The 19,382-nt window shown below is 37.0% G+C and overlaps 1 protein-coding gene across 1 annotated transcript in view; it reads left to right on the top strand.

Moving 5' to 3' along the window:
* STX18 (syntaxin 18) overlaps positions 1-19,382 on the top strand; it is a 132,488-nt gene that overhangs the window by 73,110 nt on the left and 39,996 nt on the right. Inside the window, exons 2-3 of the mRNA XM_020992090.2 lie at positions 12,268-12,335; positions 17,089-17,204. Of these exons, the coding sequence (XP_020847749.1) occupies positions 12,268-12,335; positions 17,089-17,204 (184 nt within the window). The remainder of the gene's footprint in view (positions 1-12,267; positions 12,336-17,088; positions 17,205-19,382) is intronic.

The following is a 19,382-nucleotide window of genomic DNA, read 5'->3' as shown; positions in this document are numbered from 1 at the left end:
TTATATCAAATACAAGGTTACTACAGTCATGTCCTACTGTATATTGCATATCTGATCTGTTCCACTGAGAAGCCTTTCTGTTTCTTAGCCAGTACCAGATAGTTTGATTACTATTGCCTTATAATATAGTTCAAGATCTGGTACTGCCAGACTTCCTTCTTTTACATTTTTTTTCATTAATTCCTTTGATATTTTTGACCTTTTGTTCTTCCATATGAATTTTGTTTTTACTAGCTCAATAAAATAATGTTTTGGTAATTTAATTGGGATGGAATTGAATAAATCCCTGGATTAGTTTAGATAAAGTTGTCATTTTTATTATATTGGTGCTGCCTACCCATGAACAATTAATATTTCTCCAGTTATTTAAATCTCACTTTATTTGTATAAAAAGTGTTTTACAATTGTCTTCATGTAGTTCCTGGGTTTATTTTGGCAGGTATACTCCCAGGTATTTTGTACTATCCAAAGTTATTTTAAATGGAGTATCTTTTATTAACTTTTCTTGCAGGATTTTGTTGGTGATGTATAGAAATGCTGGTGATTCCTATGGCTTTATTTTATTCCTATTTACTTTACTAAAAATATTGTTTGCACTAGCTTTTTAGTTGAATCTTTTGGATTTTCCGAGTCTATCATTATATCACCTGCAAAAAGAGATTGTTTTATTACCTCTTGCCCATTCTGATTCCTTCAGTTTCTTTTTCTTCTCTTATTGCTGTTGCTAGCATTTCTAATCCAATATTTAATAATATTGGTGGCAGTGGGCATCCTCACATTTCCTTCTATTGTTATTGTTTTTCCTGTTGATTTATCTATTTATGTTCCAACTCTTTGAGATATCTTCTTCCTGAAATCTTGGGTACTTTTAGCCTCCCCCCTCCCTCCCCCCACTTTATTTTCCATGTAACTTTTAGACTCTCTTCCCCTGATCATTGTTTTCTTGGAGGTTGTATCTGAAAGCATCTCAGCCTTCTTTCATACCGGGCACTTCACAGTTCCCCAGCTTAGGTCTTTGCCCCAAATGACTTTTGGGTCCTCAGAACTGGTCCTTGCTGGGTACTGTGCTCTTTTGCTCAGGCTTAGTGGAGTTCTGCATGGCCTTCCACATACGTAGTGTCTTGTCTCGGTCACCTATACTACATCCTCTGTTCCTCAGTTCTATGGCCTGGTGTTGACGCTTCAGAGCTTGTTTTATCTTAGCGCTGGCAGTTCAGAACTTTGCAGCATTGATGCTTCCAGCTTTCGACCTCCTTCATTTTGCCCCTGAATGACTGTTTGGCTCTTGAGGTTCAAGGAAACTTCCATAGGCTCAGCTCGAAAATGGGGTATCCATAGCAGCACTGGAAAGAGGGTGGTAGGCCTGAGATACAGGGGTGGGTTTTGGTATAAGCCCGTGTTATGTCTTTGGATCTGCTAGTGTGGCCTCACTGCCATCTGGGGCATAGGGAAGGAGTGCCAGGTGAGGTTGGAGTCAGTGTGCATTAGCTCTTGTGTTTTTATTTTTTAACCTTCTTTTGGATTCTGAGTGTCCTAGACCGTGGAAGCAGCTGAAGTTGCTTTATCTTTGGTGTATAATTTCTGTTTTGGAATCGTTTAAGAGGTCATGGGGATCAGAGAAAATGTCTAGTCCACCGTCTTGTTGTTCACATAACCTGGAAGTCCTTCCTGTTACTTTCATTAGGGAAACCAGTTAAGATTTTCTAAAGCAATTCTTTGAAATTTTTAGAATATGTAGATGGACACTGATGAAATGTAATGGAGAACAATTTAAATAGTATTGAAATACTTAGTAATTTCCCAAATCTACTCCTAGATGTTGAATTAATACTATTTCAGTGTTATCTGTTAGTTTTCCTAGTATCCTTTGAGGTATATCCATTTTCTAAATAAGACACTTGAGTTATAGAAGGTTTGTGATGAGTCAAGTGATACAATCGAAACAGGCCATATGGTAACAAAATAGTTAGAACCCTATTGCCAAAGATACGCTATCTATTCTGTATTTAGTCTGCAAAAATGTTTTCACTATGTACTTGTAATAAAAATGTTACATTTGCAGTGCTGACAGTGAGCATGTGTGAACTCTAATACATAAAATAAAAACCTGCTATTATGTAGTATGCTATTTTGTAGATTTTTGTGGTTAGAGGTTTAAGATACTTGCAAGATTAATACATATGCTTTTTTATGATACTAACAACCTCCCAAATATTTCTCCTCCCAAATAGGTCACTACACTATCAAATTGATCATTTAGAACAGTGATGTGCAAACTTTTTTGGTCACTCACCTTGATCAGCCCAAAAATAATTGATCATGCACCCCTAATATGTGTATATTCACTTATTTATAAATTATATTCATGTATTAATGTACTACTAATATATATTATTAAATTTAACAGAAATTAGTGATTTTAAAAGAATTAAAGATGAAATAATTATTGATCTTAGAGTCAATAGGGAGTCACCGGAGTTGACTGAGTAGAGGAGTGATACAGACCAATAGTTTTTGGCAGCTGTGTGGAGGATAGATTGCAGAGGAGAATAATTTGAGATAGGCAGTGTCATTAGGAAATTTCAATAGTCGAGGCGAGGGGTGATAATGAGGGTCTTTACTGGGGTGGTAGCTATGTGAGTGGAAAGAAGAGGGCAGATCTAAGAGTTGTGGAAGTAGTGAATGATCTGCAGTTGGGAAATTGGGGAGTTAAAAATAATGCCAGTTTCAAACATGAGTAAGAAGAAGGGTGGTGGTATTCTCAACAGAAATGCAGTGAAGTAACGGGGCAGACTAGGGGGAAGGATAGTAACCTTTATTTGGAGATTGCAGAGTTTGAGATGCCTACAGGATGTCTTGTTTAAAATGCCCCATAGGCAGTTGATGATGTGGTACTGGAGCTCAAGAGGGATATTGTGTTGTACCTGTATAATTAAGTGTATAGTTTTAACACCCACAGGATTTATGATGATAATAATAACAATAATAGCTAACATTTTATATAGTGCTCACTACATGATCCTCCCAACAACCCTGGGAGGTAACTGCTATTATCCTCATTTTACAGATGAGGAAACTGAGGCGATGGGTTAAGTGACTTGCTCAGGGTCACACAGCTAATAAATGTCTAGAGATCTGTACTCAAGTCTTCCTGATTCCACTCCTAGAACCATATGCACTTCACCGTCTAGCTGTTACGGATAATGATGTAGTAAGGAAATGGAGAAGTAATCAAACAGGTGGGAGGAAAACCAGCTTCTTCCATTTACTACTTGTATGACCTTGGACAAGTGATTTCCCTATTTGGGATTTCTATTTTCTCCTATCTATAAAATGAAAGGGTTGGATCGGTGATTTTTGAGATTGTCCTTTCACTTCTAAATTTGTGGTTCTGTGACAGAAAAGCTCTAGGTTTAAAATTTTAACCATTGTTGGTATTCATATATTTATCAGTTTATATGAAGAGGATTAAAATTAAGTTGTAGTTAGTGGAATATAAAGTTAAGCTTTGTTGTAATGTGAAACTTTAAAACCTGCAAAAACTTGTTTGTCTGTAATTTCCAAGTGTGAAGACCACAGTGGTTGCTATAGCTATGTTTTTGGTAACCTAATAAACTGAGCATCATGCTGTGCCTGTTGATTGATTGGAAATAATCATATTGTGTTAAAGGGAATATTCTACAACATTCCGTAGAGGCCTACTGGAGTCTCTTTCATCTTACACAAAGCTAGTTTCTTGCAGAGGCAAATTATGCAAATCAGTGCTCAGTGTTTCATAATCAATTAGTTCTTTGTTGCAAGTGCAGTGTGTTCTAGGAGAACAAAAATTCTATAATTTGGTGTTTTTTGGTAAGTCAAGCAACTGCTGTGATAAGAAAAGTATACTTGTCAACTGCTTTGAACTCTTTATATACTTAAAGCAGCAGTTGTCTTTTGAGAAATGCACTCCCAGCTTTATAGCAGGGGCTTTGTTTGACAGTGTGTGCTGGTGGGGGAGGAGGGGGGAGGCAAGTCCAACTGTACTGTAGTCATCATGGGTAAACAAAGCTTTGAAAGCTGCCTGTGATAACAGATGGCAGCCGGGCACAACTTCCTTTGTACTGAACCATTCCTAAGTGCTACAGTTTAAAATCTGCTTGCACCCATCTAGAAGACATTTTCTAAGAGGAAGAACATGTCTGATTAAAATACCATTGCTATTAAGTGAACCTTTGATTTTAGACCAAAAGAGAAAGGTGACAGGGACTTTTAAAACCTTTGAAAGACAAAGTGTGAATACCATTTGGTAGAAAGTTAGTTCTGCAACTGGGAAACTTGTGTTGCCATCTAGTGGTTAATGTGTCATATCTACCAGCATTTTTCATTTCTATTTTGCTGCACATCATTCATTCATTAAAGAAGTAGTAGTGCTTCATGGGGATAATTCTGGCTTAGGGATTTAGGAAGGTTATGCCTCCATACTTAAGTGATCCATAATTTTATTGATGTGAGCATTCCACATCTTCCACTGTCTTGGATTGCAACACCTCCAAGTCTTTACTAAAATCCTTTTCTGAAGCCTCTTGTCATACAGGCCACACTGGTTCTCAAAGGTTATGCAGTCCACAGAACTCTGTCAGATGTTTCTACCAACCTAGAAAGGCTTCTTCTACAGATTGGATGACTGTTAGAGGAGCAGCTTCAAGGGCACCACTCTTAGTTCAGGTGCATTGTTGGAATGAAATAAGGTACTTGTAAATCACTGGACCTTGTTGTACATTCTTGCTACATTGGGGCAGATGTTCAGGGGAAGGGGACATGTATGTACAACAATGAAGTAGGTGTATCACAAGGGAAAAAAGCTAAATTAATAAAAAAATATACAAACATCCCAATTCTGTCTTTTTACTCACACAGCTACCACCTTAATTCTCAGGCTCTTATACCTCTCACCTAGATTTTTGCAGCCATCTCCTATTGATTTCCCTGCCTCGAGTCTCTCCTGCCAATCTAATGTCCATAATGCTGGATCTGACCCATGTACCTCCAGGATAAAATATAAACTCCCCTGTTTAACTTTTAAAGCCCTTAACAATCTTATCCTAACCCGTCTTTCCAGCCTCATTGTACGTTATGCCACCTACCACACTCTTTGATTTAGCCAGACTGGACTTCTTTTTGTTCTCACACCTGACATTGTGTGTCCTGGCCTGATGCCTTTGCATTGTCAGTCTACGGTGTGTGGAATGCATTCCCTCCTCACCTCCTTCTCATAGAATCCTTCTTTTCACAATGCACCTGAAATACCATCTTCTACCTGAAACCTTTCTTGATCTTGTCAACAGTTAGTGCCCTTCCTCTCAGAGTTCCTCATATGTAACTACTCTCTTTGTATTTATTCTCTTTAGCTTTATTCTTTTTTCTTTTTTTTTCTTTTTCTTTTTGGTGAGGCAGTTGGGGTTAAGTGACCTGCTCAGGGTCACATAGCTAGTAAGTGTCAAGTGTCTGGGACCGAATTTGAACTCAGGTTTTCCTGACTCCAAGGCCAGAGCTCTATCCAGTGAGCCACCTAGCTGCCCCTTTAGCTTTATTCGTTATGTACTTTTATTTCTTCATTGTCTCCTCAGAGGAACATACAAGATCCCTGTGAATAGGAATTGTTTCATTCATTTTCTTTGTATTCTGGCACTGTGGCCAGCACATAGCAGACACTTAATAAATACAAGTTGATTGATTTGGCTGTGATGATAGTCAGTGTGTGTTGGGATTCCACACTGAATTCAATTCTGCCTTTACTTTTTATTTCTTTTGGTCTATTTAAACCCTGTGTGTCCCTTACCTGAGAAATACTTAGTGTTTTCCTATACTTCAGGATCTACTGGGTTCATGTTTTGAATTTATTGGGGGTTTTTTTCATAATTTTCCTAATTAATTACTTCTCAGTTCTCTGGTGCCACTCATGCTCTCACTTTTCTTATTAGTTTCTAATTACAGCACCCGAAATTAAAAGGATAATGCCCATTAAAATGCAAGAATATCAGTGGCAAATGTAGTATTTTAAAATTGCTTAACATAATTATGGGTTCTGCTACTAATTCTGCCACTGATTACTAGGACCTTGGGCAAGTCACTTAACTTGTTGGTCTTATCCACAAAAATAAGAGGGTGGACTGCTAGACTTATAGTCAGGAGAGAAGTAGGTCCAGTTCCTGACTCTGGCATTTAATAGCTTTATGACCATGGGCAACTCATTTAACCTCTCTGAGCCTCAGTTTGCCCATTGGTAAGATGAGGATAATTCCTTTATTATCTGTATCACAGGACTGTTATAAGGATCAGATAAAAATGTATATATGCATATATATATATACATATATATATGTATATATATATACATATATACACCCATATACATAGATATAGCATTTTGCAAACCTTAAAAGTAGGATATAAATATCAGTTGTTGCTCTCATTTCTTAGGATTCTTCCAACTGACGTTTTGTCATTCTTTTTATGTGAATACATATAAGGAGCTCCTTACACACTTATTTAAGTATGAGCATGGGTTTGCAATGACTAAGTGAGTTTTATACTTTTTGCTTTAGTCATCTTTTAAATTAGGATCTGGATGTTATCTTTGAGCTTTTTCCCCCAGTCTGCTACCTCTGCTTAGTCTTTTAATTGTCATCTTGTCGAGCCTTACATGACTGATTACTTAGAGTCACAATTTTCTGCCTATGACAGTATAGCAGTCTCTCTTCCAAAGCAACTTTATAATGTCTAAAACCTTCTTCTTCTAGGGCAAACCTGTAAAAGTATCAAGGGGTTTTATCTCTACTGATATTTATGTAAGCCATTTATCAAGTGCAGTTGATTAGGAGTTAGAAGACTGGGTACTCTCACTGCACTGTGACCTTGAGCAAGATACTTAATCTGGCTGAGTTCTACTTCCCTCATGTGCAAAGTGTGTTTGGGAAGGTAAGAGAGGAGGTGGATTATATAACACCTAAGGTCCCTTCTAGGTTCTCATGATCCAATATTTTTTTAATTGGTACAGAAAAATATACCTTTCTGGACCCTAATAATTTTAGGCACTAATGCATAATATAATCTATTCTATCACTGTTAAATGTTTTCTTTAAGATTATATCCCAAAATAAGATTATAAATGAACACTTCATATTAATAAGGAACCAAATGTGAGTTTACTCATCTGAGAATATGAAAGCATTTTTCTGAATATGATATATATCAAATTAGAATTGTTTTAATCCATAAATAAAGAAATCTCTAATGCTTTTTTCTATTTTATTCTCACCCTTTTCTAAGTCAACCAGTCTTCTCAAAACCTGATATTTCCATAGCAACAATGAATTAAGAAAATGCTTCTCTGCATAATTAGGGTAATGATCTTACTGGTAAGAAAGAAATCATCCAGGTTATAAGAATAGCTTTCTCTTTAGTGAAGTGTAGTGCTCAGAGTCTTAATAAATTTCACATAAAGAAATCCTTTATGAACATGTGTCATTAGACTTTAGTTTCTACAACCTCATGACCATTAGAATTTGTTTTTGTATCCTTGGTCTCTGATATCATCCTCAGGAGTAATCTCTAATAGAATAGGGTCCTATACCATCTGGGGGAGGAGGTTTTAAAACTTTACCTGGTAGAGATCTCTAAGTTGTTACTGTGACCCCTTCCCATTGAGAGATTCCCATCAGAGAGATTAACAACATTGGTAGCATCACCTCCTTCTCTGTCTTGGTTGGGGCAATACTGTCATGTGCCAACTTCCGCTGTCCCCATCTATTCTTCACCTCCTGGGAGATCATTGATAGCAACTTGAGTGATCATAAGGCTTTAGTGACTTGAAAAGTAGCCCTTTTTCACAAGCAGTTTGGGGACCTCTAAATTTTTGTTCTTAAAATGCCTTGTCAGTTGTCAAACTTCTAATATGAACTTGAGTTGTATGTTCTTCACACAACTCCTTATGGACCTTTGTATCATTATTATCTTATCCATGACTATTGAATATGAAGAAGTATATTTTTGTCCATCACATGGTAAACCTAGAATATAGAAGCTACAGCCACGTTAGGATTTAACAGTTTTAACAGTGATAATTTAATCATGCAAAATATGACGCCATTGAAAATGATCAGTTTGCTTTATTCTTCAAGTTAGAAGTAAGCCCAGTGTGTTAAAAAGTTAAGATTATGCCTAATTTAGTAGGATTTTATTTGACTGAATTCCCAAATAGCTCTTTAGAATGAAATGTTGATGGATTTGTGTGCTTATCAGTGTGCTTGCATTCTCTGGTGGTACAGGCTGCAGCCAGTCCAAGCCTTCTCATCTTGTACAACTCTTATCCATGTCCTTCTATACGTTGTTGGTATGGAGAATTTCAAAATGTGATTGTTCTTTTCCTTTGTATTGACTTGCTGTCAGTTGTTGTAAGCTGTAGTGTAAATTAACCTGATAGAAAACCCAAAGATGCCAAGTGTCTTTTTTCTTGTTGGATTTTTTTCTACATATTATGCTAAATGTTAAATTTTGGGGAAAATGGATGTGTATTATGCTGGAGATAATATTAAATCAGTAGTTAAGTTATCATTTACCCTCTCTGGAATTCAGTGAACTCTAGAACATGTTTCACTCATTTTTAATAAATCAGTTTACAGAAATGTGCTATTTTCCAATATACGAAGTATGAATCAAAGTAGTTGAATTTTATTGGAAACTTCACAACATGTAATTTTTCAGATGAACAAAATGAGACTTCTTTATGAAAACTCCAGAAGTTAGCTTCACTTGGTTACTAGACTTCTAAGTTAACAGCGTGTTTGTAGAATACTATTAAGCTTTCAGTCTGCTACAGGGTCAGATTTTTTACACCTCAATCCTTCCCTTGCCAAGATTTTCTTTCTTTTTTTTTAAATTTCATTTTTTTGCAATTACATGTAAAAACAGTTTTTGACTTTTTTTTAAGTTTTAGTTCCAAATTCTGTCTTTCCCTCTCTCACCTCCCCCCTCCCTGAGAGGGTAAGCAATCTGATGTAGGTTATAATATGTAATCTTATAAAATGTATTTCCATATTAGTCATTTTGTGGAAGAAAACTCGAACCAAAAAAAAAAGAAAAAGAAAGAAGGAACAAAAGTGAAAAATAGTATGCTTCAGTCTGTATTCAAACGCCATCAGTTATTTTCTCTGGAGGCAGATAGCATTTTTCATCATGAGTCCTTCAGAATTGTCTTGTATCATTGTATTGCTGAGAATAGCTAAGTCACTGAGTTGTTCGTTGTACAATATTGCTGTTACTGTGTACAATTGTTCTTCTGATTCTACTTTCTTTACTCTGCATCAGTTCGTGTAAGTCCTTCCAGGTTTTTCTGAAGTCTTCTTGCTCATCATTTCTTATAGCACAATGTTCGTCCATTACAATTATACCTCGATCAGCCATACCCCAGTTGATGGACATCCACTCCATTTCCACTTCTTAGCTACCACAAAATACTTGCCAAGATTTTCGAGTCCTCTCAGAATTACAAACTCTAAACCCTGAAAGCGACTTTAGAAATTATCTAATCCAGCCACCTCCTTTAGGGGTCAAAAAGTCTGAGGCTTAAAGTGATGAAGTTTACTTCTAGAATCATAAAAAGAGCTGGGAAAGAACCATGCAGGTCATTTAGACCAGAGGTTCCTAACCTTTTTTGTGTCAGGGACCCTTTTGGCAGTCTAGTGAAACCCTTTCTCAGAATAATATTCTAAAAGCCCAGAGTAGGAAAAATATTTAACCAAGATCACAGTCATTTAATAATGATGCACTTTGCAAATTTTACAGAGTTCTTTCCTCATGTCAGCTTTGTGAGGTTAGCAGTACAAGTATTATTCCCATGAAACAATAACAGGAAAAGGTTAAGTGACTTGCGGAAGGTCAAACAGCTACATGTTGAAGGTGTGACTTAAAGCCACATCTCCTGAACGAAGTCCAACTCTTTCTGCTACACTACATCGTGCTGTCTCTGACCAAGCTGGGCCGAGAAAGTTTCCTCCGAAACCATTACCCATCCCTGCCCATTGCTGTTCTTTCCCAGCAGTTGAGGGCTGTCAGAACAGACCCTGGGGGATACATACTATAGAGGTCAGACCCAGCCATGGAAGTGACATGAAAAATGGAAAGTCTCAAGTTTTGAAGAGCAGTAGGCAGCTTATATACCTGAGGGATGAAATTTGAAGGCTAGGTTGTCAAATGTAGAGCCTCGGAAAGATCAGAGGCAGAGAGGCTTATAGAATTTGAGGAAAGTGTGGAGAAGAAGGGAGACAGATTATCTTCCAGCTCCTAAAATATCAAGTGGCAAGAGACTTGCAGGCTTAGAGCCTATATGAATGATATGACAAGTGCAAAGGAAAATGCAGTTCTAATTAGAACTTGATAATAATAATGCTGCCACTTCTGGTAGCTAATATTTATATAGTCCTTACTATGTGGTAGGTAGTGTGCTAAGTGCTTTATAAATATTATTTCCTTTGGTCCTCACAACAGCCTGTGGAGGAAACTGCTGTTATTATTCCTGTTTTACAGATGAGGAAACTGAAACAAAAAGAGGTTGAGTTCCCCGGAGTCACACAGCTAATAAGTGTCTAAGATTGGATTTGAACTAATCTCTTCCTAACTCCAGGTCCAGCGCTCTGCGCGTTGTGGTGCCCCAGCTACCAGTAGGTGGTGCAGTGGTTACATAAGAGGATACATACAGAGGAAGTTCTGTGAGATCAGATGGAGCAAAAGGAACTTCCCTCTGGAAGGAACAGGGCTGGTGAAAGACATCATTTGAATGTTGCCTTAAAGGAGAGGAGCTTAACTAAAACTCCTTTTGGTTGTTAACTCTGTAAACCTAGAGCATGTGATGGGCAGCAAGGGAGGATGTTTTAAATGGGAGATTGACAAATTATATGAGTGTGTGTGTAAAGTAATGCATTGAACAGTTATTGCTTTAAAGCAGTGTTGTGGTTTCTGGACTTGGGAGTGTATGTATTACCTTCCTAAAAAACCAATGAAAGCAGCAAATGATTTCTTCCTATCCCCATTTAGAGGTGATCTTTGCCTTTAAACTCTCAGACCTCTACTGTAACCTTTTTCATCCTGTTATAGTTATTTGGGGACATCTCACCCATCTCTTAGAAGGCAGGGACTTCGTCATTTTTTATTTTTGTGCCTTTCAATTCAACAGACATACTTAGTGCTTACAGACCACTGTGCTAGACAATATGGAAGATAAAAAAGTTTAGGTAAAATAATAATCTCTGCTTTCATATAACCATGGTAATACTAATTATATACAATCTAGAGTTGAAAACAATGGGCTACCTGAACTCATTACTGACTAAGGGGATTAGAGAAAGCCTCATAGAAAGAGGTTCCATTTGAGTTGAGCTTTCAGGGATTATTGGGATTGAGCTGGTCAAATGTGGACGTTCCAGGTATTTGGAATAGCACTAGCAAGGAACATTGGTAGAAAAGGATAGTGTGTTTGGGAGATAGAGGGTAGCCTGAATATAGAATATGTAGCAACAAAGAATAGACTGATAAAGATAAAAAGTGGCACCAGCTTTTGGGAATCCTTGAATGTCAGGCTAAGGAGTATGAACTTTGCCTATTATTCAGTAAGGAGCTACCAAAGATTTTTGAGCAAAGCCATAGGTTAACCAGATCTCTGCATAAAACTTAGTAGTCTGAAACAGTGAACTAAAGATGTTTTGTAGAGGGAGAAACTATAGGCTAAGAGATTGGCTGTGATGCTGTTATTTATAAGCAGGTGGTAATGAGGTACTAGGATGGTGGGAAAGGGATGAATATGAGAGGTAGTGATAAAGTAGAAGCCACAAGACATTATGCACTATGAATTTATACTGAATGAAAGCAACTCATTTTAGTGAGTTTTGCAGAGGTTGAGCTGAATTGAATTAAATCATATGATAATGTGATTGGAAGTGAATGAGTTGGTGGGATCTGAGGGAACAAACAGAGGCCATAACCAGGGCCAGCAAAGTTGGATGCCAAAAAGATAAAAAGAAGGGTGTTACCTCAAGCAGAGTTCTCCAAATTTGTCAATTTAATGACTGAACTCTGGGATATTTAACTTGCCACGTACAGTATCAACTCCATAGTCTTATTGTCTGGAAAGTGGATAGAAGTGACTCTTTTTGTACATTTTGGAAAGAATGACAGGTAAATTAATACAAAATTTACTTTAAGTAACCACAGTATGTCTCTTTTTTTTCCTTTTAGATTTCTCATATTGGGAAGTTGAGAGACTTTCTTCTGGAACACAGGAAAGATTACATTAATGCTTATAGGTAAGTGAATAGCATTTTTATCATAAGTCCTTCAGAACTATCTTGAATTAAGTCATATAAATTTTCCTAGATTTTCTGAAACCATCCTGCTAGTCATTTCTTATAGCACAATAGTGTTCCATCACAATCATATACCACAACTTATCCAGCCTTCCCCAATTGATGGGCATCCCTTCTATTTCCAGTTCTTTGCCACCACAAAAAGAGCTGCTATAAATATTTTTGTATGTAAAGAACCTTTTCTTTTTTCTTTGATCTCTTTGAGATATAGTCCTACTAGTGGTATTGCTAGGTCAAAGGGTATATACATAGTTTGATTGCCCTTTGGACATAGTTCCAAATTGCTCTCTCAGATGGTTGGATGAGTTTACAACTCTACCAAAAGTGCATCAGTGTCCTGATTTTTCCACATCCCCTCCAACATTTGTTGTTTTCCTTCTCCATCGTATTAGCCAATCTGGTAGGTGTGAGGTGGTGCCTCAGAGTTGTTTTAATTTATATTTCTCTAAGCAATAGTGATTTGGAGCATTTTTTCATATATCTGTAGATAGCATTGATTTCTTTTACTGAAAACTGCTGTAATTTCTTAATAAATGCTTGTTGACTGACATCAGTGAAAGCAATATAGCTTTCATTTATATAGTGTTTAAGATTTACAAGATACTTTTCTCGTGATAGCCCTGTGAAGTAGGTAGCTTTTTTTTTTAAGGCAGTTGGGGTTAAATGACTTGCCCAAGGATCACACAGCTAGTAAGTGTCAAGTGTTTGGTCTGAGGCTGGATTTGAATTCAGGGCTGGTGCTCTATCCACTGCGCCACCTAGCTGCCCCTGTAGGTAGCTTTTATGTTATTATTCTTATATTACCGATAGTTTAGCCAAGGCTCAGTTGTTAAACATCTATCAGCATACCCTTGCTTAACTCTGTTTTTCCTCATCTATAAAATGAGGGTAAGTACAATGCCTATTTCACAGGATTATTGTGAGGATCAAATGAGATAAAGCTTCAAGCATTACATACATGCTAGTTGTTATTATTGTTGTTATCTGTTCTTGAATGTGCTAGTTTAAGCCCTTTTTTCTGGCCCTGATTCCCGATTTCGACCATCCTATCTGGTCTTAAGGTTTTCCTACTTCTTTGTGGGATGCAGTAGGCTATGTCAGCACAGCCCCACAGACATTAAAGAGTCTGCTAAGTACCAGGGATAGTGGGTGTAAAGATGGTAAGTTAGCTCCTACCCTAAAGGAACTCAGAGTCTAAAAATAAAGAACTTTTAGTGAGGAAAGTGTTTTGCAAATCTTAAAGTGCTATCTAAATGTAAGTCGTTGCTTGTATCATCACATATGGTAGAATGGGATGGAGAGAGGAGAGATCCAGACAAAGTGCTCAAGGACAATTGGTGGCTCCATTCTCTGCACACTGCAGTCTGTCTTAGGGATTTGTTCCAACCTTCCTGTTTCTCTCAAGTCAATGTACCAGCCAACTCCCCTGAGCATATTTTGAGGAGTGTCATCAAACATACAAACTTCAGAGACTGTCTTGCTGCCTAGCGCAGAGGATGCAGACTCCTAAGCCGACATTTAAGTCCCTCCATAACATGGTTTCAACTATACACCTTTCCAGCTTTACATTACATTCTTTTGCATATTTTACATTCCAGTCAAACAGGACAACTAGATGTATCCCAGTCTTGTCCTGTACACTTTAGAGCCCCACCAGACTTTGGAGCCTGTAGATTTTACACTTCACTGATTCTTTTTTTTTGTCTGTTATGATATTTCACTAAAGCAGAATAGTATGCAGTCTACATGACCTGATTTTTATCTCAGAATGGTTTCAATTTAAAATAATTTCTCCTACATTAATAAATATACCTCTTCCTTATTGTTGCCTAGAAGTAAATAGTGCCAGCTTCACAAAAATTAACTGTCATCTTATTTTTGTTAATTGCTGATAGGATACACACAGTTTATTATTTTCAGTTAAAGAGGGCACATATTGTTACATCTCAAATGGGAGCTCAGCAACTGAGTCTGTCAAATTAACACTTGGACCTCGAATGTGAATTAATTCAGAGTGTGCAGTATAATGAAATGTACTGGGCAGGTAAAGTCAACTATAATATTTTTGTGATTAGTAATTTATAGGCCTTCTGTTAAAGGGACACATGTCATATTGGAAATAGGCATCTTTTCCATTTAACTTCTTTATTGTATCCCCATACTCAGAGAATAATAATTATAACAGCCTTCATTTCTATAATCCTTTTTACAGCAGTGTCTAATAGTTAGTAAAAGTATTAATCTCATGTTGCAGATGAGCAGACTCAGGCTCAGAGAGGTTGTGATTTGCTTGTGATAATAGAGTTAATAAATGGAAAAGCTGGAGCTCAAAACCAGTTTTCCTTGACACCACGTCCAGTATTTATAGTACACCTACTTCCCTCTCAACAGGTTGTTGTTTCCATCATTCCATTTCCAATTTCCATAGGGCTCTTATCCCAGAAATTATCTTCCAGCCCTAATTTCTGCTGCTGAAAATAATTGCAGAGGAAATCAATAAAATGTAGCCCAAATAACAAGTAGTTTTTGTATACCTACAGCACACGCGGGTACCTATGTGAGATGCTTTGACAGTTATAGTTAGTAATTTTATCTGCTTTACTTGTTTCAGTATTTTAATAAACATTTAAGTTCAGAAACCTATTTGTAACTTCATTATCCCCCAGGTAATGAGATTATATGAATATGCTTGTGGGAGCAAAGAACTTCACTTTGTATATTTTGGGGGTTAGAGTATATTCTTTTTTTAAAACAGTGGAAATTCCTATCTTTACTTATTTTGTATTTCCTTGTTTTTCCATTGGTTTTGAGAGAGATTCAGGAGGGATTATGCTGTTTTGGACTTGGAAAGAGAGACTAGTTAGGGATTGGGCAAAACAACCATAGACTAATTAGGAATTTTCCTGTTTGGGAAGAATGAACTTGGGTTTGTATAATGACTGAATGGATTTGATTTAGAACACAAGATAGGCTTAAATTGTGGAGCAGTTGTTACTGCATTCTCTTGTAGGACCCAAAGGTATCAAAATCTTTAGGCATAGGGCTTTTAGCAAGGGTTAAGGTAGGTCTGCAGAATTTTAATAAACATAAAATAGAGAGCTTAGGTAATGTCCAGTGGGGAAGTGAATAGTTTTCTTTTCTAGTCACTCCTAGTTGTTTTATTCTTACTTAGAAATACTAACTTTCTATGTAAATAAACCTTGAAAAACATTCTCCAGTTGTATAGGAAGACAGGGGAAAGAGAAGAGAGAATGCCAAGCTAGTGTACCTAGTTATGGTGGCAACAAGAGGAAGAAAAGGTGGATGGGAACCAGTGTGACTGATCTTTGAACCTAGGCACCAAGCAGACTTAGGTACCCAGGAAGCTCTAAACTCTCTTAGACGTTCACTACCTTGAATTGGAAGTTTAGTGAACACAAAAGATTTAGAATATAACAAGAGGTAAAAAGTCACAGGTCTACTGGATCAGAGATTAAGAACTAAGTAAAATATCCAGAAACTCACTCAGGTCATTAAAACTCTTTTAAGGCCAGCGTTCTTTCTCATTGCCAATGACTTTTTTCCTTTCTGATTGGCATATTAAAATGTGCCTCTAACAAGGCATTTTACAAAGCAGTAGAGCTGGTTTCTTGTAATTCATAAGAATTATCAAATATGGGACTTCTGGATCTCTTGAACTCTTGAAGCTCTCATTACCTGTTTATTCTTTTAATGCCCTATTTGTTCCATTCCATGAAGATCTTTATCTTTAAGAAAAGTGGTTTGGAAATAAGCTATATTCGTTTTGGTAATAAGAACTTACTGCAAACATTTTTAAAATCTTGTCATTTGTTACTTTTACTTTTTTTAAAAAAATAAATTTATTTTTAGTTTTCAACATTCCCTTCCATAAGATTTTGAGTTCCAAATTTTCTCCCAATCTCTCTCCCCCCTCCACCCCCAGACAGCATGTAAATTGATATAGGCTCAACATATACATTCATATTAAACCTATTTTCACATTAGTCATGTTGTGAAGAAGAATTAGAACCAATGGGAGAAACCACGAGAAAGAGAGAGAGAGAGAGAGAGAGAGAGAGAGAGTGCAAATAATATGCTTTGATCTGCATTCAGACTCTGTAGTTCTTTTTCTGGATGTGGACAGCATTTTCCATCATGGGCCTTTTGGAGTGGTCTTAGATCCTTGCATTGCAAAGAAGAGATAAGTCTATCAAGGTTAGTCACCACATAATGTGGTTGTTACTGTGTACAATGTTTTCGTGGTTCTGCTCACTTCACTCAGCATCAATTCATATGTCTTTCCAGGTTTTTCTGAAGTCTGTCTACTCATCATTTCTTATAGCACAATAGTATTCCATTACATTCACATACCCCAATTTATTCAGCTATTCACCAACTGATGGGCATCCCCTCAATTTCCAGTTCTTGGCCACCACAAAAAGAGCTGCTATAAATATTTTTGTATATAAAGGACTTTTTCCCATTTGTATGGTCTCTCTGGGATACAGACCTAGAAGTGGCATTTCTGGGTCAGAGGATATGCACAGTTTTATGGCCCTGTGTGCACAGTTCCAAATTGCTCTCCAGAGTAGTTGGATCAGTTCACAACTCCATCAACAATGCATTAGTGTTCTAGTTTTTCCACATCTTCTCTAACATTTATCATTTTCGTGTTTTTATCTTTTTTTTTTAGCCACATTATGTCTGACTATATGAGAATGACTGATACAGAACGGGATCAGATTGATCAAGATGCCAAAATATTTATGAGGACGTGTTCAGAAGCAATTCAGCAACTAAGAACAGAAGGTAAAATATTCTAAAAATAATACCTCTTTAACGACTAAAAGAAACATCAATATTTGTATACCAAGTAGTCAAAGAGTAATTATATAATCAAAGCAGTTAAAAATCGGATAACATTTTGTTGTTACTTTGGGTTTCTTATCTAAGTTTTCTGTTCAGTGTTGTAACACAAGACGTTACAGTAGCAGTTTGGTTACTTTTTAATCCTTGAAAAAAAGTATATGGGAGTAAGAAGGTACGTTGAATTTTTAAAAATTTATTAAATTTATTAAATATTAATGTATTTATTAATGCTGTTTTGGACTTGGAAACAAAGATAAAGTAAAATGTAGTTCTTGTCCTCAAGCACCTTCTAATCAATTTGGAGAGGTAAGATATAATCACAAATAACTAGAATTCATATTTGAATATAAGTACAAAGGTAAGATCCAGAGTGCTCTGATAATAAATATGGACAGTTGAAAGTGATTTCCAAGTCACATAATCTAACCCAAACTGGCCAGAAATCTTTTTTTTTTTTTAGAATGAGGGAGAGTAGTTACTTGCTTAATTGGGGTGGCAAAGTCAGTCCAGAAAGAAGAGAAAGAATTTGAGAAGGAGAAATTTCAAAGCAGGTCCATTCTACTCGGAGTCATTGAGGTGGGTGAGAAGAGGAGAAAATGAAAGTGGCTTAGTTTCCCTGGAATTACAAGAATGCTTGAAGGGGAAGAGTGTAAGATAGACTGAAAAAGTAAGTTTGAACCAGATTCTGGAAAGTGTTGACTTAACCTGTAATTCTGAATAAGGATAGGGAGGTACCCGCTAACTCCCCTCAAGAATGAAAGAGTCAGATTTTCTTCAGTTTTTTAAAATTTGCCTAGATAAAATCTTACCTTCTATTAAAAGAAACCCCTTTCCCTTGATCCGTTAATGCTAGTTTCCCCTTTGTTGATTATCTCTTATTTTTGCTATATACATCTTCTTTGTACATAGTTGTTTGCATGTTGTCTCCTTCATTAGACTGTGGGCTCCTTGAGGGCAAGGACTTTCTTTTGGCTTTCTTTGTATCTCCTGTGCTTAGCTCTGTGCCTGGCACAGGTTGTTGTTGGTCTATTATTCAGTCATGTCCAACTCTTCATGACCCTGTGAACCATGATATCCGTGGGGTTTTCTGGGCAAAGATACTAGAGTGGTTTGCCATTTCCTTCTCCAGTGGATTAAGGCAAACAGAGCTTTAATGACTTGCCCAAAGTCACATCACTAGGAAGTGTCTGATTTGAACTCAGATCTTCCTGACCCCAGGCACAGCACAGGTACATAGTAGATGCTTAATGATACTTATTGATATTTGTTGTTGAAAGAGGACAAAAAATATCAGTCTTCAAGAATTAGAAGAGAAGTATTAGAAGGATTGATGAGGAATATGTGGAATCAATCACAAGCATTTATTAAGCACTTCAGGGAAAGGTATCATACTAGTCACTTGGTATACACATACAGCAAATTAAATGAGCTCTAAAGAAAGTAAATTTTGTGGTGGGGGGGGCGCCAAAGAACAGGGGTATGTGTGGGTATGTGTAAGTACATAAGGCCAGGGACTGGATCTGACCTGTGATTTCCTTGGGTATAGGTAGCTCCCAGGTGAAGAAACTCCTTCTGCAAATGTAGGTTGGTCTCTTCCCTGCAGTTTATAGTTTTAGTTTCCTAAAGCTGAGGTGTCAGACACTTTGCTGGCTGCAAAACTGAGTGAAGCCAAACCAGATTAAAATGTAGTTGGGAAACTTTAAACAAATAAAAATACAATAGAATATAGATAATGTTAGCATTTGGTTTTCTAAGTCAGTATGTGGTCTGTATAAGTATCACTGGTCTTTTCCAGTGAGGAATGTGAGAAAGAGAATGTGAGGAAGGGCCCTGGAGAATTCTCCCTCATTTCTGGCTCTGGGTCATAGCATTGTTGATGAAGACAAAGGCATTCCTTTTTCTGGATGTTTAGCTGTGAAAGAAAGGAGAAACAAAGAGTGATAACAAGGTCAAAAAAAGGCTTTTTGGTACAGAGGAGTATAGGAGAAGAGAGACCTAACTTTGTAGAGTGTAAGGAAAGAGCCAACAAAGTGGAAGAAATTGAAGCTGAGAGATGAAAAGTGCAGTGTAGCAAGGTTCTGGAGGATCTAAGGAGAGGTGGGATTAGTAGGGCATTGA

This window comes from Phascolarctos cinereus, unplaced genomic scaffold (assembly GCF_003287225.1).
Source record: "Phascolarctos cinereus isolate Bilbo 61053 unplaced genomic scaffold, phaCin_HiC Scaffold_9;HRSCAF=440, whole genome shotgun sequence".
NCBI classification, from domain to species: domain Eukaryota; kingdom Metazoa; phylum Chordata; class Mammalia; order Diprotodontia; family Phascolarctidae; genus Phascolarctos; species Phascolarctos cinereus.
The sequence above is the reverse complement of the archived record's forward strand: the minus strand, read 5'-3'. Positions and strand labels throughout refer to the sequence as shown.